General features: G+C 37.4%; 1 protein-coding gene across 1 annotated transcript in view; it reads left to right on the forward strand.

Moving 5' to 3' along the window:
- LOC308336020 (retinal-specific phospholipid-transporting ATPase ABCA4-like) overlaps positions 1-24,151 on the forward strand; it is a gene marked incomplete at both ends in the record, with an annotated part of 167,311 nt that overhangs the window by 16,743 nt on the left and 126,417 nt on the right. Inside the window, 5 exons of the mRNA XM_080793262.1 lie at positions 204-326; positions 4,230-4,563; positions 4,903-5,042; positions 5,797-5,913; positions 7,202-7,444. Of these exons, the coding sequence (XP_080649388.1) occupies positions 204-326; positions 4,230-4,563; positions 4,903-5,042; positions 5,797-5,913; positions 7,202-7,444 (957 nt within the window). The remainder of the gene's footprint in view (positions 1-203; positions 327-4,229; positions 4,564-4,902; positions 5,043-5,796; positions 5,914-7,201; positions 7,445-24,151) is intronic.

Genomic DNA, 24,151 nt, shown 5'->3' on the forward strand with positions numbered 1-24,151 from the left:
GAGTCCTTGAGAGAATCTGACCGTATAGTGTATGTTTAGGATGTGTGTGACCATGTGTTGATGGATCTGACCGTATAGTGTATGTTTAGGACGTGTGTGACCATGTGTTGATGGATCTGACCAGCTGATAGCATGCGTGTTGTTGTGTTTGTGTTGCTCTGAACAGCTTCCCCGTGTTGTTGTGTTTGTGTTGCTCTGAACAGCTTCCCCGCGTCGTGGACAACGATGAGGACGGAGTGGACCTTCTCTTCTGGGCCGACGTTCTGTCCGGCGGCGCTCCGGAGAAACTGCACCAGGTAACGGACGGCCCGGTCCGGTCCGGTACGGTACGGTACGGTGTAACGGACGGTCCGGGGTTGAAACGTCGTCGACGGAAACTTAAGGGCCGATTCATACTCCTATTTTAGAGCCGAATAAAAGTGGGTTCGGCTCTGTAGAGCCTACAATGTGACGTCATTTGGCTCTGTAGAGCCTACAATGTGACGTCATTTGGCTCTGTAGAGCCTACAATGTGACGTCATTTGGCTCTGTAGAGCCTACAATGTGACGTCATTGGGCTCTGTAGAGCCACAATGTGACGTCATTGGGCTCTGTAGAGCCTACAATGTGACGTCATTTGGCGCTGTAGAGCCTACAATGTGACGTCATTGGGCTCTGTAGAGCCTACAATGTGACGTCATTTGGCGCTGTAGAGCCTACAATGTGACGTCATTGGGCGCTGTAGAGCCTACAATGTGACGTCATTGGGCTCTGAAGAGCCTACAATGTGACGTCATTGGGCTCTGTAGAGCCTACAATGTGACGTCATTGGGCGCTGTAGAGCCTACAATGTGACGTCATTGGGCTCTGTAGAGCCTACAATGTGACGTCATTTGGCTCTGTAGAGCCTACAATGTGACTTCATTTGGCTCTGTAGAGCCTACAATGTGACGTCATGTGTCTCTGTAGAGCCTACAATGTGACGTCATTTGGCTCTGTAGAGCCTACAATGTGACGTCATTTGGCTCTGTAGAGCCTACAATGTGACGTCATTTGGCGCTGTAGAGCCTACAATGTGACGTCATTTGGCTCTGTAGAGCCTACAATGTGACGTCATTTGGCTCTGTAGAGCCTACAACGTGACGTCATTGGGCTCTGTAGAGCCTACAATGTGACGTCATTTGGCTCTGTAGAGCCTACAATGTGACGTCATTCAGCTCTGTAGAGCCTACAATGTGACGTCATTGGGCTCTGTAGAGCCTACAATGTGACGTCATTGGGCTCTGTAGAGCCTATAATGTGACGTCATTTGAGGTTCGGGGGGGGGGGGGCGGGTACCGTCCTAAAGTTCACTCTTCGGTGCTACTGAAAATTTCTGACGAGCCGAAATCCTTTCGGCACTGCAGCGCCGAAACAGCGGTAAAATAGGAGTATGAATCGGCCCTAAGACGGAAAATGTTCTTTGACTACCTTTTCTTTTTTCTACTGACGAAAACCAAATGGAAACTACATGAAATGTTAAGCTATGATGACTAAGAACTAAGGCTGAATATATTGACAATTTTCGTCGACAAAATACTAACTGGACTAAAATGTTAGGAGGGACTATAGTGGACAAGAGATCCAGTATGAATAAAAGACACGTCATTTTACACTCGCAGTGCGACGCGCTGAGCTTGTAGATCTGCTATTTTCAGCAAGTGTAAGATGCCGTCACCTCAACAGGCCCGCCAGAATACACACTTAGTCGACAAAAATCAACCCTAGATTTAGTCGACTAAGATCTTTTATTTTATTTTTTAAATATATTTTTTATCCCACGATTTTGTAACTCATTTTTCACCCCTCTGTCAATCATCTAATGTGATCCCGGGCTCTACACACCCTCCACCAACCTAGTCCCCATATATGGGGGACAAGGGGAGACCAACCTAGTCCCCATATATGGGGGACAAGGGGAGACCAACCTAGTCCCCATATATGGGGGACAAGGGGAGACCAACCTAGTCCCCATATATGGGGGACAAGGGGAGACCAACCTAGTCCCCATATATGGGGGACAAGGGGAGAGCAACGGACTTGAACTCATGCTTCCTTCATGCCTGAGTGTCCAAGTTGCTCCTTTACACCTGACAGGGGGGAGTTTCCCTGGTTGAACGTAGCGCGTGGAAGGAACACGTTATTCCAACCAGTTCCTTTCCCCTCCATCAGGCGCCCCGGCTGGCCAGGGGGAGGCAGTTTAAGTCGACTAAGATCTTATGATATCCAGGTCGAGTAAAACACTAAAACTAAAAATGTGAGTAAAAACTAAGTGAAAACCATTCAAGAGACTATGACTATCCACTCTTTTCCTGGGCTGTGTGACTGTGCTCCAGTTCCTGTTGATTTCATTGGATATCATCGGTCATCTGACCAAGTTTCATTGGCTTTCATTGGATCACATCGACGAGGAACGGGAGCAGCACACACAGCGCATTGAAAAGTGTGGATAAAACTAAAAATAGAAAAATGTGCTGCCAAAAACAACACTGTAACGGTCTAAAGGAAAACTGGAGTCCCCTCACACTACCCCCCCCCCCCCACACTATTCAATTCAATTCAAAGGGCTTTATTTGCATGAGAAAACATACGTCTACATTGCCAAAGCAGAAAGAACAATACAACAATACAGCAATACAATCAAAACAAAAATGATGTACATTTGAAGGTCAGAATCTTCAATAGATCAACTTCTATGTATACCAAGGTCACTCAATGCAGGTATATAGTGCAGGAATATACACAATGATTAGTCTTTAGGGTGGTTGTGTTCCATTTGATATCCTTCTCTCCTATCACAGCAACTCACTACCTCCACCCCCCCCCAAACACCCCCAATCACCCTCCCCCTCTCTCTCTCTCCTCCCAACGCACCTCCGTTCAAACAGATAGGGGACATTCGGTATATTTTTAGCTCTCAGGAAGCGCGTAGTTTCCCCCGCGTTGGTATTCGTACGCAGACAGGGGGGGGGGGGGGGGGGGGTGGATATCATTTATTTTTGTGCGTACGAGGAAGACTAAATCCAGCGCAGGCTCCTTAACCCATTCTGACCTGAGATCAGATTCGTACGAGGTTTCCACTGGACACACACTGGTCTGATGAACCCATTCTGACCTGAGATCAGATTCTAAAAATCGTTCTGTCGATTCTTTTCAAAAATAGCAGACCTACAAGCTTGTAGATCTGCTATTTTATCAATAGCTACCACCATTTTTAAAACACCAAAAGGGGTTCCCGCCCAAAATGGGTTAAAAACACATACATCACGGAATCCGTGATTGGTGACAGCCCTCGCTGTGCAAGAACGGGCTATTGGGCACACACACACACACACACACACACACACACACACACACACACACACACACACTCCAGTGAACAATGTGTGTTTATTTCACTCTGTCGGTATCTCATGTGTTTCAGTGGATAATCCTTTCTTTCGGAAGAACCTCTTATCTCCAGATGTTTTTTTTTTTTTTTTAAGTAATTATTCGTAAATCAAAAAGCCTATGACTAAAAACTAAATGAAAAACTATTCAAAAGGCTGTGACTAAAGGGGTGCGCACGCTTTTCCGACGCACCGAAGATCCGAAGCGGGGGGGGGGGGACATGCGATGCGATGCGAAAAAGCGATGGTCCGACATGCGCTGCTCCCGTGCTTGCGGTTATAGGGTTAGGTTAGGATTGAGGTTTCGGATCAATAGTATGTCGGAGCTAAAGCCTGCACCCATGACTAAAAACTAAATGAAAAACTATTAAAAAGACTATGACTAATTCATTTTATGGAGAAACTAACACACAGTCTGAGGCTACAAGAAGAAAAAATTGAGGATAAATGGTATAAATGGACAATATTTAAGGGTATAGGGGAATGAGAGACGATTGTGAATGCCTAGAAAGATGTATAACCTTTTTTAAACGCATTGTTGTATTTTTATTTCTCTGTTTTTTTATTTTTTTGTACGTCTGTGATGTAATATGTATTGTAAGTTTGTTTTTTCTGTCTTGTCTTGTAAAACAATAACATTTTAAGTTCTAAAAAAAGTTATATAAAAAAAAAAAAAGACTGACTAAAAACTAAATGCAAAACTATTCAAAAGACTATGACTAAAAACTAAATTAAAAAACTATTAAAAAGTCTATGACAAAAAAAAAAAAAAGATCAAATTTTGCTGCCCCAAAACCAACCCCCCCCACCCCCCCCCCTCAGCTCTTCCAGAGGCCCAGCTCCCAGGACCTCCTCCGGGCGCTGGCGCCCCTCTTCGGCGAGCCTCCGCCGTCTCTGGGCCGGCTGACGGCGGCGGCCGCGGGCCTGGCGTGCGGCTACAGCCAGGGGGCGTTCTCGCGCGTGGCCTCGCTCAACTGGTACGAGGACAACAACTACAAGGCCTTCCTGGGGATCAACGGCACCGAGACGCACCAGTACTCCTACGACCACAGTACCAGTATGTACCAGTACTCCTACGACCACAGTACCAGTATGTACCAGTACTCCTACGACCACAGTACCAGTATGTACCAGTACTCCTACGACCACAGTACCAGTATGTATACACATATACTAGCACCAGTACTCCTACGACCACAGTACCAGTATGTATATACATATACTAGCACCAGTACTCCTACGACCACAGTACCAGTATGTGTACCAGTACTCCTACGACCACAGTACCAGTATGTACCAGTACTCCTACGACCACAGTACCAGTATGTATACACATATACTAGCACCAGTACTCCTACGACCACAGTACCAGTATGTATATACATATACTAGCACCAGTACTCCTACGACCACAGTACCAGTCTGTACATGTCAGTAACGTGTCTCTGTGTCCTTATCTCTGTGTCCTTATCTCTGTGTCCTCTTTGTCCTGCAGCTCCATTCTGCAACCAGCTGATGGAGGAGCTTCACTCCAACCCTCTGACCAGGATGGTGTGGAGCTCCATGAAGCCCCTGGTGCTGGGGAGGGTCCTCTACACCCCCGACTCCCCCGCCACAAGGAGCATCATACGGGGGGTAAGTTGTACCCGGTGGTGGGGAGGGTCCTCTACACCCCCGACTCCCCCGCCACAAGGAGCATCATACGGGGGGTAAGTTGTACCCGGGTGGTGGGGAGGGTAAGATACCCTCAGCATCGGGGCCCATGTTTACAGTCTTTGGTAGATGACCCGGCCGGGGGTCGAACCACCAGACCTCCCAGTTTCAGGGCGGACACTCTAACCGGAAGGCCACTCGTCCTCACCATCGTCAACAATGATGTCATCAATAATCTACACTTATCGCGTGAAATTATGTCCGTTCTTTGTCTACGGGAATTTAATGTTTGTGTTTGTGTTGGACGATCTTTGTGGAGCCCCACCAAAAGCTGGACATATGAGGGGCTAGGCTAATGCTACGTTGTGTCTGTAGCCTCCATGCTAACGCTTTCTGTATCCTCCAGGCTAATGCTACGTTGTGTCTGTAGCCTCCATGCTAACGCTTTCTGTATCCTCCAGGCTAATGCTACGTTGTGTCTGTAGCCTCCATGCTAACGCTTTCTGTATCCTCCAGGCTAATGCTACGTTGTGTCTGTAGCCTCCATGCTAACGCTATCTGTATCCTCCAGGCTAATGCTACGTTGTGTCTGTAGCCTCCATGCTAACGCTATCTGTATCCTCCAGGCTAATGCTACGTTGTGTCTGTAGCCTCCATGCTAACGCTATCTGTATCCTCCAGGCTAATGCTACGTTGTGTCTGTAGCCTCCATGCTAACGCTTTCTGTATCCTCCAGGCTAACACGACGTTCGAGGAGCTGGAGAGGCTGAGGAACATGTTCAAGGCCTGGGAGGAGGTGTCGCCTCAAGTCTGGTCCTTCTTCCAGGACGGAGTCCAGATGAACATGATCAGGGTAGGATGATACTGTGGTTGGCTGGCTGTCTGGCTGGTTGGTTTTGTGGCTGGCTGGAGAACCGTGGGTCCGACCGACTCGATACCAGGCACTGCACCCCCTGTGGGCGTGTGGAACGCGTGTGTGGAATTTGAAGTCGGTGGGGCAAACGGTTATCGAGTTACGTGCCTTACAACCGCACACACACGCGCACAGACGCACACACGCACACAGACAGACAGACAGACAGACAGACAGACAGACAGACAGAGGCGCATTTATAGTTAGATGGTGTGAGTGTCAGTGAGTGTTGATTTCGTCGACTAAAACTATGACGAAAAATGTTCGTCGACTACCTTTTTCCACTGACCAAAACTAAAGCCCAACACACACCGGGTGCGCAGCGACGCGACAACGCCTGGAAAATAGAACGGTGGCGTATCGGAGCGCCAGGCGAGGCGTATCGGAGCGTCAGGCGAGGCGTACCGGAGCGTCAGGCGAGGCGTGAACGCGTATCGGAGCGCCAGGCGAGGCGTGGACGCGCGTCGGACGTTTGCAGACGGTGTGTGTTGGGCTTAAGCTATGATGACTAAAACCAAGACTAAATATATCGACTATTTCGTCAACAAATTAAAAAAAAAAATACTAAAATGTTAGGGAAGGGACTCTAGTGGACAAGAGATCCAGTATAAGTCATTTTACACTTGGTTGCATGCTGAAACGTGTCGCGCTGTTGCAGGCTCTAAAATAGCACATTGTGAGCTTGTAGATCGGCTATTTTCAGCAAGTGTAAATTCAGCTTCTACGACAGCATCAGGGCCCGCCAAATTACATTTCAGTCGACTAAATCAACTGTAGATTTAGTCGACTGGATCTTTGTTGGTTGTAACGTGTCTTGAGACAACTTGTTGTGATTTGACACTATAATAAAATTGAATTGAATTGAATTGACTAAAATCTCATGATTCTTAGTCGACTAAAACTAGACTAACACTTAAGGCTCATTCATAGTCTGGATTTTCGGTGGTGAGGTGACCACCGAACTACAACATGACGTCACTGAGCCGCGGTGAAGAGCAAACCACCGCCACCGCTCCAGCCCTTCTCTCTGTTTTTACTCGCCACCGCTCAACGTTATTTCAGCTCCGGTGGTCACCTCACCACCGGAGCGGTGGTCACCTCACCACCGAAAATCCAGACTATGAATAGGCCTTAACACATTCCAGGTGACTAAAATGTGACTAAAACTACATTTGCTGCCAAAAAAACACCACTGGTGTCGGGCTAATAATATGGGGTTATTTCCCAGGATATCCTCCGTAACCCTGCGGTGACCGACTTCATAGACAAGAGTCTGCAGCATGCACTGTCCCCCACCGGCCAGCGGGGGCGCCAGCAGCAGCAGGCTCCGCTGTTCTCCTCGGCCCACGTGCTCAACTTCCTGCACAACGGGCCCCCGGGGGACCGCCCCCCGGGCGTGGCCCACTTCGACTGGCGAGACGTCTTCAACCTCACCGACCGGGTCTTCAGCCTGCTCAGCCAATACGGAGAGGTGAGTCCTCGTACCTCCACCAATAGCGAGAGGTGAGTCCTCCGCGAGGAGTTGCGTTGGTGTGACATGTCCTTAAAAGGAGTTGCATTGGTGTGACATGTCCTTAAAACTGTTTTGTTGACAGGGTTGCATTGGTGTGACATGTCCTTAAAACTGTTTTGTTGAGAGGAGTTGCATTGGTGTGACATGTCCTTAAAACTGTTTTGTTGAGAGGAGTTGCATTGGTGTGACATGTCCTTAAAAGGAGTTGCATTGGTGTGACATGTCCTTAAAAGGAGTTGCATTGGTGTGACATGTCCTTAAAAGGAGTTGCATTGGTGTGACATGTCCTTAAAAGGAGTTGCATTGGTGTGACATGTCCTTAAAAGGAGTTGCATCGGTGTGACATGTCCTTAAAAGGAGTTGCATTGGTGTGACATGTCCTTAAAAGGAGTTGCATCGGTGTGACATGTCCTTAAAAGGAGTTGCATTGGTGTGACATGTCCTTAAAACTGTTCTTGAGGTTCCTTATCTGGGGAAAGGTTTGGTCTCTCGTGCCCCTCTAACGCGTGGTTAACGCTGTGTCTCATTCCTACCCCTCTAACGCGTGGTTAACGCTGTGTCTCATTCCTACCCCGAACCACAACATTGGCGCCTGTCTTCAACAAAATAATTTGCCTCCCAAAATAATTTGCCAAAATAATTTGCCTCCCAAAATAATTTGCCTCCCAAAATAATTTGCCAAAATAATTTGCCTCCCAAAATAATTTGCCTCCCAAAATAATTTGCCTCCCAAAATAATTTGCCAAAATAATTTGCCTCCCAAAATAATTTGCCAAAATAATTTGCCTCCCAAAATAATTTGCCTCCCAAAATAATTTGACTCCCAAAATAATTTGCCTCCCAAAATAATTTGCCAAAATAATTTGCCTCCCAAAATAATTTGCCAAAATAATTTGCCTCCCAAAATAATTTGCCTCCCAAAATAATTTGCCTCCCAAAATAATTTGCCTCCCAAAATAATTTGCCTCCCAAAATAATTTGCCTCCCAAAATAATTTGACTCCCAAAATAATTTGCCTCCCAAAATAATTTTCCAAAATAATTTGCCTCCCAAAATAATTTGCCTCCTAAAATAATTTGCCTCCCAAAATAATTTGCCAAATTAATTTGCCTCCCAAAATAATTTGCCTCCCAAAATAATTTGCCTCCCAAAATAATTTGCCTCCCAAAATAATTTGCCTCCCAAAATAATTTGCCAAATTAATTTGCCTCCCAAAATAATTTGCCAAAATAATTTGCCTCCCAAAATAATTTGCCTCCCAAAATAATTTGCCTCCCAAAATAATTTGCCTCCCAAAATAATTTGCCAAAATAATATGCCTCCCAAAATAATTTGCCTCCCAAAATAATTTGCCTCCCAAAATAATTTGCCTCCCAAAATAATTTGCCAAAATAATTTGCCTCCCAAAATAAATTTCCAAAATAATTTGCCTCCCAAAATAATTTGACTCCCAAAATAATTTGCCTCCTAAAATAATTTGCCTCCCAAAATAATTTGCCAAATTAATTTGCCTCCCAAAATAATTTGCCTCCCAAAATAATTTGCCTCCCAAAATAATTTGCCTCCCAAATTAATTTGCCTCCCAAAATAATTTGCCAAAATAATTTGCCTCCCAAAATAATTTGCCTCCCAAAATAATTTGCCTCCCAAAATAATTTGCCTCCCAAAATAATTTGCCTCCCAAAATAATTTGCCTCCCAAAATAATTTGCCTCCCAAAATAATTTGCCAAAATAATATGCCTCCCAAAATAATTTGCCTCCCAAAATAATTTGCCTCCCAAAATAATTTGCCAAAATAATTTGCCTCCCAAAATAATTTGCCTCCCAAAATAAATTTCCAAAATAATTTGCCTCCCAAAATAATTTGACTCCCAAAATAATTTGACTCCCAAAATAATTTGACTCCCAAAATAATTTGCCTCCCAAAATAATTTGCCTCCCAAAATAATTTGCCAAAATAATTTGCCTCCCAAAATAATTTGCCAAAATAATTTGCCTCCCAAAATAATTTGCCTCCCAAAATAATTTGCCAAAATAATATGCCTCCCAAAATAATTTGCCTGCCAAAATAATTTGCCTCCCAAAATAATTTGCCTCCCAAAATAAATTTCCAAAATAATTTGCCTCCCAAAATAATTTGCCTCCCAAAATAATTTGCCTCCCAAAATAATTTGCCAAAATAATATGCCTCCCAAAATAATTTGCCTCCCAAAATAATTTGCCTCCCAAAATAATTTGCCTCCCAAAATAATTTGCCAAAATAATTTGCCTCCCAAAATAATTTGCCAAAATAATTTGCCTCCCAAAATAATTTGCCAAAATAATTGCCTCCCAAAATAATTTGCCTCCCAAAATAATTTGCCTCCCAAAATAATTTGCCTCCCAAAATAATTTGCCAAAATAATATGCCTCCCAAAATAATTTGCCTCCCAAAATAATTTGCCTCCCAAAATAAATTTCCAAAATAATTTGCCTCCCAAAATAATTTGCCTCCCAAAATAATTTGCCTCCCAAAATAATTTGCCTCCCAAAATAATTTGCCTCCCAAAATAATTTGCCTCCCAAAATAATTTGCCTCCCAAAATAATTTGCCTCCCAAAATAATTTGCCTCCCAAAATAAATTTCCAAAATAATTTGCCTCCCAAAATAATTTGACTCCCAAAATAATTTGCCTCCCAAAATAATTTGCCTCCCAAAATAATTTGCCAAAATAATTTGCCTCCCAAAATAATTTGCCAAAATAATTTGCCTCCCAAAATAATTTGCCTCCCAAAATAATTTGCCTCCCAAAATAATTTGCCAAAATAATATGCCTCCCAAAATAATTTGCCTCCCAAAATAATTTGACTCCCAAAATAATTTGCCTCCCAAAATAATTTTCCAAAATAATTTGCCTCCCAAAATAATTTGCCTCCTAAAATAATTTGCCTCCCAAAATAATTTGCCAAATTAATTTGCCTCCCAAAATAATTTGCCTCCCAAAATAATTTGCCTCCCAAAATAATTTGCCAAATTAATTTGCCTCCCAAAATAATTTGCCAAAATAATTTGCCTCCCAAAATAATTTGCCACCCAAAATAATTTGCCTCCCAAAATAATTTGCCTCCCAAAATAATTTGCCTCCAAAAATAATTTGCCAAAATAATATGCCTCCCAAAATAATTTGCCTCCCAAAATAATTTGCCTCCCAAAATAATTTGCCAAAATAATTTGCCTCCCAAAATAATTTGCCTCCCAAAATAAATTTCCAAAATAATTTGCCTCCCAAAATAATTTGACTCCCAAAATAATTTGACTCCCAAAATAATTTGACTCCCAAAATAATTTGCCTCCCAAAATAATTTGCCTCCCAAAATAATTTGCCAAAATAATTTGACTCCCAAAATAATTTGCCTCCCAAAATAAATTTCCAAAATAATTTGCCTCCCAAATTAATTTGCCTCCCAAAATAATTTGCCAAAATAATTTGCCTCCCAAAATAATTTGCCTCCCAAAATAATTTGCCTCCCAAAATAATTTGCCTCCCAAAATAATTTGCCAAAATAATATGCCTCCCAAAATAATTTGCCTCCCAAAATAATTTGCCTCCCAAAATAATTTGCCTCCCAAAATAATTTGCCAAATTAATTTGCCTCCCAAAATAATTTGCCTCCCAAAATAATTTGCCTCCCAAAATAATTTGCCTCCCAAATTAATTTGCCTCCCAAAATAATTTGCCAAAATAATTTGCCTCCCAAAATAATTTGCCTCCCAAAATAATTTGCCTCCCAAAATAATTTGCCTCCCAAAATAATTTGCCTCCCAAAATAATTTGCCTCCCAAAATAATTTGCCAAAATAATATGCCTCCCAAAATAATTTGCCTCCCAAAATAATTTGCCTCCCAAAATAATTTGCCAAAATAATTTGCCTCCCAAAATAATTTGCCTCCCAAAATAAATTTCCAAAATAATTTGCCTCCCAAAATAATTTGACTCCCAAAATAATTTGACTCCCAAAATAATTTGACTCCCAAAATAATTTGCCTCCCAAAATAATTTGCCTCCCAAAATAATTTGCCAAAATAATTTGCCTCCCAAAATAATTTGCCAAAATAATTTGCCTCCCAAAATAATTTGCCTCCCAAAATAATTTGCCAAAATAATATGCCTCCCAAAATAATTTGCCTGCCAAAATAATTTGCCTCCCAAAATAATTTGCCTCCCAAAATAAATTTCCAAAATAATTTGCCTCCCAAAATAATTTGCCTCCCAAAATAATTTGCCTCCCAAAATAATTTGCCAAAATAATATGCCTCCCAAAATAATTTGCCTCCCAAAATAATTTGCCTCCCAAAATAATTTGCCTCCCAAAATAATTTGCCAAAATAATTTGCCTCCCAAAATAATTTGCCAAAATAATTTGCCTCCCAAAATAATTTGCCAAAATAATTGCCTCCCAAAATAATTTGCCTCCCAAAATAATTTGCCTCCCAAAATAATTTGCCTCCCAAAATAATTTGCCAAAATAATATGCCTCCCAAAATAATTTGCCTCCCAAAATAATTTGCCTCCCAAAATAAATTTCCAAAATAATTTGCCTCCCAAAATAATTTGCCTCCCAAAATAATTTGCCTCCCAAAATAATTTGCCAAAATAATTTGCCAAAATAATTTGCCTCCCAAAATAATTTGCCTCCCAAAATAAATTTCCAAAATAATTTGCCTCCCAAAATAATTTGACTCCCAAAATAATTTGCCTCCCAAAATAATTTGCCTCCCAAAATAATTTGCCAAAATAATTTGCCTCCCAAAATAATTTGCCAAAATAATTTGCCTCCCAAAATAATTTGCCTCCCAAAATAATTTGCCTCCCAAAATAATTTGCCAAAATAATATGCCTCCCAAAATAATTTGCCTCCCAAAATAATTTGACTCCCAAAATAATTTGCCTCCCAAAATAATTTTCCAAAATAATTTGCCTCCCAAAATAATTTGCCTCCTAAAATAATTTGCCTCCCAAAATAATTTGCCAAATTAATTTGCCTCCCAAAATAATTTGCCTCCCAAAATAATTTGCCTCCCAAAATAATTTGCCAAATTAATTTGCCTCCCAAAATAATTTGCCAAAATAATTTGCCTCCCAAAATAATTTGCCACCCAAAATAATTTGCCTCCCAAAATAATTTGCCTCCCAAAATAATTTGCCTCCAAAAATAATTTGCCAAAATAATATGCCTCCCAAAATAATTTGCCTCCCAAAATAATTTGCCTCCCAAAATAATTTGCCAAAATAATTTGCCTCCCAAAATAATTTGCCTCCCAAAATAAATTTCCAAAATAATTTGCCTCCCAAAATAATTTGACTCCCAAAATAATTTGACTCCCAAAATAATTTGACTCCCAAAATAATTTGCCTCCCAAAATAATTTGCCTCCCAAAATAATTTGCCAAAATAATTTGACTCCCAAAATAATTTGCCTCCCAAAATAAATTTCCAAAATAATTTGCCTCCCAAATTAATTTGCCTCCCAAAATAATTTGCCAAAATAATTTGCCTCCCAAAATAATTTGCCTCCCAAAATAATTTGCCTCCCAAAATAATTTGCCTCCCAAAATAATTTGCCAAAATAATATGCCTCCCAAAATAATTTGCCTCCCAAAATAATTTGCCTCCCAAAATAATTTGCCTCCCAAAATAATTTGCCAAAATAATTTGCCTCCCAAAATAAATTTCCAAAATAATTTGCCTCCCAAAATAATTTGACTCCCAAAATAATTTGCCTCCTAAAATAATTTGCCTCCCAAAATAATTTGCCAAATTAATTTGCCTCCCAAAATAATTTGCCTCCCAAAATAATTTGCCTCCCAAAATAATTTGCCTCCCAAATTAATTTGCCTCCCAAAATAATTTGCCAAAATAATTTGCCTCCCAAAATAATTTGCCTCCCAAAATAATTTGCCTCCCAAAATAATTTGCCTCCCAAAATAATTTGCCAAAATAATATGCCTCCCAAAATAATTTGCCTCCCAAAATAATTTGCCTCCCAAAATAATTTGCCAAAATAATTTGCCTCCCAAAATAATTTGCCTCCCAAAATAAATTTCCAAAATAATTTGCCTCCCAAAATAATTTGACTCCCAAAATAATTTGACTCCCAAAATAATTTGACTCCCAAAATAATTTGCCTCCCAAAATAATTTGCCTCCCAAAATAATTTGCCAAAATAATTTGCCTCCCAAAATAATTTGCCAAAATAATTTGCCTCCCAAAATAATTTGCCTCCCAAAATAATTTGCCAAAATAATATGCCTCCCAAAATAATTTGCCTGCCAAAATAATTTGCCTCCCAAAATAATTTGCCTCCCAAAATAAATTTCCAAAATAATTTGCCTCCCAAAATAATTTGCCTCCCAAAATAATTTGCCTCCCAAAATAATTTGCCAAAATAATTTGCCTCCCAAAATAATTTGCCTCCCAAAATAATTTGCCAAAATAATTTGCCTCCCAAAATAATTTGCCAAAATAATTTGCCTCCCAAAATAATTTGCCTCCCAAAATAATTTGCCTCCCAAAATAATTTGCCAAAATAATATGCCTCCCAAAATAATTTGCCTCCCAAAATAATTTGACTCCCAAAATAATTTGCCTCCCAAAATAATTTTCCAAAATAATTTGCCTCCCAAAATAATTTGCCTCCTAAAATAATTTGCCTCCCAAAATAATTTGCCAAATTAATTTGCCTCCCAAAATAATTTGCCTCCCAAAATAATTTGCCTCCCAAAATAATTTGCCAAATTAATTTGCCTCCCAAAATAATTTGCCAAAATAATTTGCCTCCCAAAATAATTTGCCACCCAAAATAATTTGCCTCCCAAAATAATTTGCCTCCCAAAATAATTTGCCTCCCAAAATAATTTGCCAAAATAATATGCCTCCCAAAATAATTTGCCTCCCAAAATAATTTGCCTCCCAAAATAATTTGCCAAAATAATTTGCCTCCCAAAATAAATTTCCAAAATAATTTGCCTCCCAAAATAATTTGACTCCCAAAATAATTTGACTCCCAAAATAATTTGACTCCCAAAATAATTTGCCTCCCAAAATAATTTGCCTCCCAAAATAATTTGCCAAAATAATTTGACTCCCAAAATAATTTGCCTCCCAAAATAAATTTCCAAAATAATTTGCCTCCCAAAATAATTTGCCTCCCAAAATAATTTGCCTCCCAAAATAATTTGCCAAAATAATTTGCCAAAATAATTTGCCAAAATAATTTGCCAAAATAATTTGCCTCCCAAAATAATTTGCCAAAATAATATGCCTCCCAAAATAATTTGCCTCCCAAAATAATTTGCCTCCCAAAATAATTTGCCAAAATAATTTGCCTCCCAAAATAATTTGCCAAAATAATTTGCCTCCCAAAATAATTTGCCTCCCAAAATAATTTGCCTCCCAAAATAATTTGCCTCCCAAAATAATTTGCCTCCCAAAATAATTTGCCTCCCAAAATAATATGCCTCCCAAAATAATTTGCCTCCCAAAATAATTTGCCTCCCAAAATAATTTGCCTCCCAAAATAAATTTCCAAAATAATTTGCCTCCCAAAATAATTTGCCTCCCAAAATAATTTGCCTCCCAAAATAATTTGCCTCCCAAAATAATTTGCCAAAATAATTTGCCAAATTAATTTGCCTCCCAAAATAATTTGCCTCCCAAAATAATTTGCCTCCCAAAATAATTTGCCTCCCAAAATAAATTTCCAAAATAATTTGCCTCCCAAAATAATTTGACTCCCAAAATAATTTGCCTCCCAAAATAATTTGCCTCCCAAAATAATTTGCCTCCCAAAATAATTTGCCTCCCAAAATAATTTGCCTCCCAAAATAATTTGCCTCCCAAAATAATTTGCCAAAATAATATGCCTCCCAAAATAATTTGCCTCCCAAAATAATTTGACTCCCAAAATAATTTGCCTCCCAAAATAATTTTCCAAAATAATTTGCCTCCCAAAATAATTTGCCTCCTAAAATAATTTGCCTCCCAAAATAATTTGCCAAATTAATTTGCCTCCCAAAATAATTTGCCTCCCAAAATAATTTGCCTCCCAAAATAATTTGCCTCCCAAAATAATTTGCCAAATTAATTTGCCTCCCAAAATAATTTGCCAAAATAATTTGCCTCCCAAAATAATTTGCCTCCCAAAATAATTTGCCTCCCAAAATAATTTGCCTCCCAAAATAATTTGCCTCCCAAAATAATTTGCCCCAAAATAATTTGCCAAAATAATATGCCTCCCAAAATAATTTGCCTCCCAAAATAATTTGCCTCCCAAAATAATTTGCCTCCCAAAATAATTTGCCTCCCAAAATAAATTTCCAAAATAATTTGCCTCCCAAAATAATTTGACTCCCAAAATAATTTGCCTCCCAAAATAATTTGCCTCCCAAAATAATTTGCCTCCCAAAATAAATTTCCAAAATAATTTGCCTCCCAAAATAATTTGCCTCCCAAAATAATTTGACTCCCAAAATAATTTGACTCCCAAAATAATTTGCCTCCCAAAATAATTTGCCAAAATAATTTGCCTCCCAAAATAATTTGCCAAAATAATTTGCCTCCCAAAATAATTTGCCTCCCAAAATAATTTGCCAAAATAATATGCCTCCCAAAATAATTTGCCTCCCAAAATAATTTGACTCCCAAAATAATTTGCCTCCCAAAATAATTTGCCTCCCAAAATAATTTGCCTCCTAAAATAATTTGCCTCCCAAAATAATTTGCCTCCCAAAATAATTTGCCTCCCAAAATAATTTGCCTCCCAAAATAATTTGCCTCCCAAAATAATTTGCCTCCCAAAATAATTTGCCTCCCAAATTAATTTGCCTCCCAAAATAATTTGCCAAAATAATTTGCCTCCCAAAATAATTTGCCTCCCAAAATAATTTGCCTCCCAAAATAATTTGCCAAAATAATATGCCTCCCAAAATAATTTGCCTCCCAAAATAATTTGCCTCCCAAAATAATTTGCCAAAATAATTTGCCTCCCAAAATAATTTGCCTCCCAAAATAAATTTCCAAAATAATTTGCCTCCCAAAATAATTTGCCTCCCAAAATAATTTGACTCCCAAAATAATTTGACTCCCAAAATAATTTGCCTCCCAAAATAATTTGCCTCCCAAAATAATTTGCCAAAATAATTTGCCAAAATAATTTGCCTCCCAAAATAATTTGCCAAAATAATTTGCCTCCCAAAATAATTTGCCTCCCAAAATAATTTGCCAAAATAATATGCCTCCCAAAATAATTTGCCTGCCAAAATAATTTGCCTCCCAAAATAATTTGCCTCCCAAAATAAATTTCCAAAATAATTTGCCTCCCAAAATAATTTGCCTCCCAAAATAATTTGCCTCCCAAAATAATTTGCCAAATTAATTTGCCTCCCAAAATAATTTGCCAAATTAATTTGCCTCCCAAAATAATTTGCCTCCCAAAATAATTTGCCTCCCAAAATAATTTGCCAAATTAATTTGCCTCCCAAAATAATTTGCCAAAATAATTTGCCTCCCAAAATAATTTGCCACCCAAAATAATTTGCCTCCCAAAATAATTTGCCTCCCAAAATAATTTGCCTCCCAAAATAATTTGCCAAAATAATATGCCTCCCAAAATAATTTGCCTCCCAAAATAATTTGCCTCCCAAAATAATTTGCCAAAATAATTTGCCTCCCAAAATAATTTGCCTCCCAAAATAAATTTCCAAAATAATTTGCCTCCCAAAATAATTTGACTCCCAAAATAATTTGCCTCCCAAAATAATTTGCCAAAATAATTTGCCAAATTAATTTGCCTCCCAAAATAATTTGCCTCCCAAAATAATTTGCCTCCCAAAATAATTTGCCTCCCAAAATAATTTGCCTCCCAAAATAAATTTCCAAAATAATTTGCCTCCCAAAATAATTTGACTCCCAAAATAATTTGCCTCCCAAAATAATTTGCCTCCCAAAATAATTTGCCTCCCAAAATAATTTGCCAAAATAATTTGCCTCCCAAAATAATTTGCCTCCCAAAATAATTTGCCTCCCAAAATAATTTGCCTCCCAAAATAATTTGCCAAAATAATATGCCTCCCAAAATAATTTGCCTCCCAAAATAATTTGACTCCCAAAATAATTTGCCTCCCAAAATAATTTTCCAAAATAATTTGCCTCCCAAAATAATTTGCCTCCTAAAATAATTTGCCTCCCAAAATAATTTGCCAAATTAATTTGCCTCCCAAAATAATTTGCCTCCCAAAATAATTTGCCTCCCAAAATAATTTGCCTCCCAAAATAATTTGCCAAATTAATTTGCCTCCCAAAATAATTTGCCAAAATAATTTGCCTCCCAAAATAATTTGCCTCCCAAAATAATTTGCCTCCCAAAATAATTTGCCAAAATAATATGCCTCCCAAAATAATTTGCCTCCCAAAATAATTTGCCTCCCAAAATAATTTGCCTCCCAAAATAATTTGCCTCCCAAAATAATTTGCCTCCCAAAATAAATTTCCAAAATAATTTGCCTCCCAAAATAATTTGACTCCCAAAATAATTTGCCTCCCAAAATAATTTGCCTCCCAAAATAATTTGCCTCCCAAAATAAATTTCCAAAATAATTTGCCTCCCAAAATAATTTGCCTCCCAAAATAATTTGACTCCCAAAATAATTTGACTCCCAAAATAATTTGCCTCCCAAAATAATTTGCCAAAATAATTTGCCTCCCAAAATAATTTGCCAAAATAATTTGCCTCCCAAAATAATTTGCCTCCCAAAATAATTTGCCAAAATAATATGCCTCCCAAAATAATTTGCCTCCCAAAATAATTTGACTCCCAAAATAATTTGCCTCCCAAAATAATTTGCCTCCCAAAATAATTTGCCTCCTAAAATAATTTGCCTCCCAAAATAATTTGCCTCCCAAAATAATTTGCCTCCCAAAATAATTTGCCTCCCAAAATAATTTGCCTCCCAAAATAATTTGCCTCCCAAATTAATTTGCCTCCCAAAATAATTTGCCAAAATAATTTGCCTCCCAAAATAATTTGCCTCCCAATTGCCTCCCAAAATAATTTGCCTCCCAAAATAATTTGCCAAAATAATATGCCTCCCAAAATAATTTGCCTCCCAAAATAATTTGCCTCCCAAAATAATTTGCCAAAATAATTTGCCTCCCAAAATAATTTGCCTCCCAAAATAAATTTCCAAAATAATTTGCCTCCCAAAATAATTTGCCTCCCAAAATAATTTGACTCCCAAAATAATTTGACTCCCAAAATAATTTGACTCCCAAAATAATTTGCCTCCCAAAATAATTTGCCAAAATAATTTGCCTCCCAAAATAATTTGCCAAAATAATTTGCCTCCCAAAATAATTTGCCTCCCAAAATAATTTGCCAAAATAATATGCCTCCCAAAATAATTTGCCTGCCAAAATAATTTGCCTCCCAAAATAATTTGCCTCCCAAAATAAATTTCCAAAATAATTTGCCTCCCAAAATAATTTGCCTCCCAAAATAATTTGCCTCCCAAAATAATTTGCCTCCCAAAATAATTTGCCAAATTAATTTGCCTCCCAAAATAATTTGCCAAAATAATTTGCCTCCCAAAATAATTTGCCTCCCAAAATAATTTGCCTCCCAAAATAATTTGCCTCCCAAAATAATTTGCCAAAATAATATGCCTCCCAAAATAATTTGCCTCCCAAAATAATTTGCCTCCCAAAATAATTTGCCAAAATAATTTGCCTCCCAAAATAATTTGCCTCCCAAAATAAATTTCCAAAATAATTTGCCTCCCAAAATAATTTGACTCCCAAAATAATTTGACTCCCAAAATAATTTGCCTCCCAAAATAATTTGCCTCCCAAAATAATTTGCCAAAATAATTTGCCTCCCAAAATAATTTGCCAAAATAATTTGCCTCCCAAAATAATTTGCCTCCCAAAATAATTTGCCAAAATAATATGCCTCCCAAAATAATTTGCCTGCCAAAATAATTTGCCTCCCAAAATAATTTGCCTCCCAAAATAAATTTCCAAAATAATTTGCCTCCCAAAATAATTTGCCTCCCAAAATAATTTGCCAAAATAATTTGCCAAAATAATTTGCCTCCCAAAATAATTTGCCAAAATAATATGCCTCCCAAAATAATTTGCCTCCCAAAATAATTTGCCAAAATAATTTGCCTCCCAAAATAATTTGCCAAAATAATTTGCCTCCCAAAATAATTTGCCAAAATAATTTGCCTCCCAAAATAATTTGCCTCCCAAAATAATTTGCCTCCCAAAATAATTTGCCTCCCAAAATAATATGCCTCCCAAAATAATTTGACTCCCAAAATAATTTGCCTCCCAAAATAAATTTCCAAAATAATTTGCCTCCCAAAATAATTTGCCTCCTAAAATAATTTGCCTCCCAAAATAATTTGCCAAATTAATTTGCCTCCCAAAATAATTTGCCTCCCAAAATAATTTGCCTCCCAAAATAATTTGCCTCCCAAAATAATTTGCCTCCCAAAATAATTTGCCAAATTAATTTGCCTCCCAAAATAATTTGCCAAAATAATTTGCCTCCCAAAATAATTTGCCTCCCAAAATAATTTGCCTCCCAAAATAATTTGCCTCCCAAAATAATTTGCCAAAATAATATGCCTCCCAAAATAATTTGCCTCCCAAAATAATTTGCCTCCCAAAATAATTTGCCTCCCAAAATAATTTGCCTCCCAAAATAAATTTCCAAAATAATTTGCCTCCCAAAATAATTGGACTCCCAAAATAATTTGACTCCCAAAATAATTTGCCTCCCAAAATAATTTGCCAAAATAATTTGCCTCCCAAAATAATTTGCCAAAATAATTTGCCTCCCAAAATAATTTGCCTCCCAAAATAATTTGCCAAAATAATATGCCTCCCAAAATAATTTGCCTGCCAAAATAATTTGCCTCCCAAAATAATTTGCCTCCCAAAATAAATTTCCAAAATAATTTGCCTCCCAAAATAATTTGCCTCCCAAAATAATTTGCCTCCCAAAATAATTTGCCAAAATAATTTGCCAAAATAATTTGCCTCCCAAAATATTTTGCCTCCCAAAATAATTTGCCTCCCAAAATAATTTGCCAAAATAATTTGCCTCCCAAAATAATTTGCCTCCCAAAATAATTTGCCTCCCAAAATAATTTGCCAAAATAATATGCCTCCCAAAATAATTTGCCTCCCAAAATAAATTTCCAAAATAATTTGCCTCCCAAAATAATTTGCCTCCCAAAATAATTTGCCTCCCAAAATAATTTGCCTCCCAAAATAATTTGCCAAAATAATTTGCCTCCCATAATAATTTGCCTCCCAAAATAATTTGCCAAAATAATTTGCCTCCCAAAATAATTTGCCTCCCAAAATAAATTTCCAAAATAATTTGCCTCCCAAAATAATTTGACTCCCAAAATAATTTGACTCCCAAAATAATTTGCCTCCCAAAATAATTTGCCTCCCAAAATAATTTGCCTCCCAAAATAATTTGCCTCCCAAAATAATTTGCCAAAATAATTTGCCTCCCAAAATAAATTTCCAAAATAATTTGCCTCCCAAAATAATTTGCCTCCCAAAATAATTTGCCTCCCAAAATAATTTGCCAAAATAATTTGCCAAAATAATTTGCCTCCCAAAATAATTTGCCAAAATAATATGCCTCCCAAAATAATTTGCCTCCCAAAATAATTTGCCTCCCAAAATAAATTTCCAAAATAATTTGCCTCCCAAAATAATTTGACTCCCAAAATAATTTGACTCCCAAAATAATTTGCCTCCCAAAATAATTTGCCTCCCAAAATAATTTGCCAAAATAATTTGCCTCCCAAAATAATTTGCCAAAATAATTTGCCTCCCAAAATAATTTGCCTCCCAAAATAATTTGCCAAAATAATATGCCTCCCAAAATAATTTGCCTGCCAAAATAATTTGCCTCCCAAAATAATTTGCCTCCCAAAATAATTTGCCTCCCAAAATAAATTTCCAAAATAATTTGCCTCCCAAAATAATTTGCCTCCCAAAATAATTTGCCTCCCAAAATAATTTGCCAAAATAATTTGCCAAAATAATTTGCCTCCCAAAATATTTTGCCTCCCAAAATAATTTGCCTCCCAAAATAATTTGCCAAAATAATTTGCCTCCCAAAATAATTTGCCTCCCAAAATAATTTGCCTCCCAAAATAATTTGCCAAAATAATTTGCCTCCCAAAATAAATTTCCAAAATAATTTGCCTCCCAAAATAATATGCCTCCCAAAATAATTTGACTCCCAAAATAATTTGCCAAAATAATTTGCCTCCCAAAATAATTTGCCTCCCAAAATAATTTGCCTCCCAAAATAATTTGCCAAAATAATTTGCCTCCCAAAATAAATTTCCAAAATAATTTGCCTCCCAAAATAATATGCCTCCCAAAATAATTTGACTCCCAAAATAATTTGCCTCCCAAAATAAATTTCCAAAATAATTTGCCTCCCAAAATAATTTGCCTCCTAAAATAATTTGCCTCCCAAAATAATTTGCCAAATTAATTTGCCTCCCAAAATAATTTGCCTCCCAAAATAATTTGCCTCCCAAAATAATTTGCCTCCCAAAATAATTTGCCTCCCAAAATAATTTGCCAAATTAATTTGCCTCCCAAAATAATTTGCCAAAATAATTTGCCTCCCAAAATAATTTGCCTCCCAAAATAATTTGCCTCCCAAAATAATTTGCCTCCCAAAATAATTTGCCAAAATAATATGCCTCCCAAAATAATTTGCCTCCCAAAATAATTTGCCTCCCAAAATAATTTGCCTCCCAAAATAATTTGCCTCCCAAAATAAATTTCCAAAATAATTTGCCTCCCAAAATAATTGGACTCCCAAAATAATTTGACTCCCAAAATAATTTGCCTCCCAAAATAATTTGCCAAAATAATTTGCCTCCCAAAATAATTTGCCAAAATAATTTGCCTCCCAAAATAATTTGCCTCCCAAAATAATTTGCCAAAATAATATGCCTCCCAAAATAATTTGCCTGCCAAAATAATTTGCCTCCCAAAATAATTTGCCTCCCAAAATAAATTTCCAAAATAATTTGCCTCCCAAAATAATTTGCCTCCCAAAATAATTTGCCTCCCAAAATAATTTGCCAAAATAATTTGCCAAAATAATTTGCCTCCCAAAATATTTTGCCTCCCAAAATAATTTGCCTCCCAAAATAATTTGCCAAAATAATTTGCCTCCCAAAATAATTTGCCTCCCAAAATAATTTGCCTCCCAAAATAATTTGCCAAAATAATATGCCTCCCAAAATAATTTGCCTCCCAAAATAAATTTCCAAAATAATTTGCCTCCCAAAATAATTTGCCTCCCAAAATAATTTGCCTCCCAAAATAATTTGCCTCCCAAAATAATTTGCCAAAATAATTTGCCTCCCATAATAATTTGCCTCCCAAAATAATTTGCCAAAATAATTTGCCTCCCAAAATAATTTGCCTCCCAAAATAAATTTCCAAAATAATTTGCCTCCCAAAATAATTTGACTCCCAAAATAATTTGACTCCCAAAATAATTTGCCTCCCAAAATAATTTGCCTCCCAAAATAATTTGCCTCCCAAAATAATTTGCCTCCCAAAATAATTTGCCAAAATAATTTGCCTCCCAAAATAAATTTCCAAAATAATTTGCCTCCCAAAATAATTTGCCTCCCAAAATAATTTGCCTCCCAAAATAATTTGCCAAAATAATTTGCCAAAATAATTTGCCTCCCAAAATAATTTGCCAAAATAATATGCCTCCCAAAATAATTTGCCTCCCAAAATAATTTGCCTCCCAAAATAAATTTCCAAAATAATTTGCCTCCCAAAATAATTTGACTCCCAAAATAATTTGACTCCCAAAATAATTTGCCTCCCAAAATAATTTGCCTCCCAAAATAATTTGCCAAAATAATTTGCCTCCCAAAATAATTTGCCAAAATAATTTGCCTCCCAAAATAATTTGCCTCCCAAAATAATTTGCCAAAATAATATGCCTCCCAAAATAATTTGCCTGCCAAAATAATTTGCCTCCCAAAATAATTTGCCTCCCAAAATAATTTGCCTCCCAAAATAAATTTCCAAAATAATTTGCCTCCCAAAATAATTTGCCTCCCAAAATAATTTGCCTCCCAAAATAATTTGCCAAAATAATTTGCCAAAATAATTTGCCAAAATAATTTGCCTCCCAAAATATTTTGCCTCCCAAAATAATTTGCCTCCCAAAATAATTTGCCAAAATAATTTGCCTCCCAAAATAATTTGCCTCCCAAAATAATTTGCCTCCCAAAATAATTTGCCAAAATAATTTGCCTCCCAAAATAAATTTCCAAAATAATTTGCCTCCCAAAATAATTTGCCTCCCAAAATAATTTGCCTCCCAAAATAATTTGCCTCCCATAATAATTTGCCTCCCAAAATAATTTGCCAAAATAATTTGCCTCCCAAAATAATTTGCCTCCCAAAATAAATTTCCAAAATAATTTGCCTCCCAAAATAATTTGACTCCCAAAATAATTTGACTCCCAAAATAATTTGCCTCCCAAAATAATTTGCCTCCCAAAATAATTTGCCAAAATAATTTGCCTCCCAAAATAATTTGCC

This window comes from Protomyctophum bolini, assembly GCF_963924005.1.
Source record: "Protomyctophum bolini genome assembly, chromosome: 21".
Lineage (NCBI taxonomy): Eukaryota > Metazoa > Chordata > Actinopteri > Myctophiformes > Myctophidae > Protomyctophum > Protomyctophum bolini.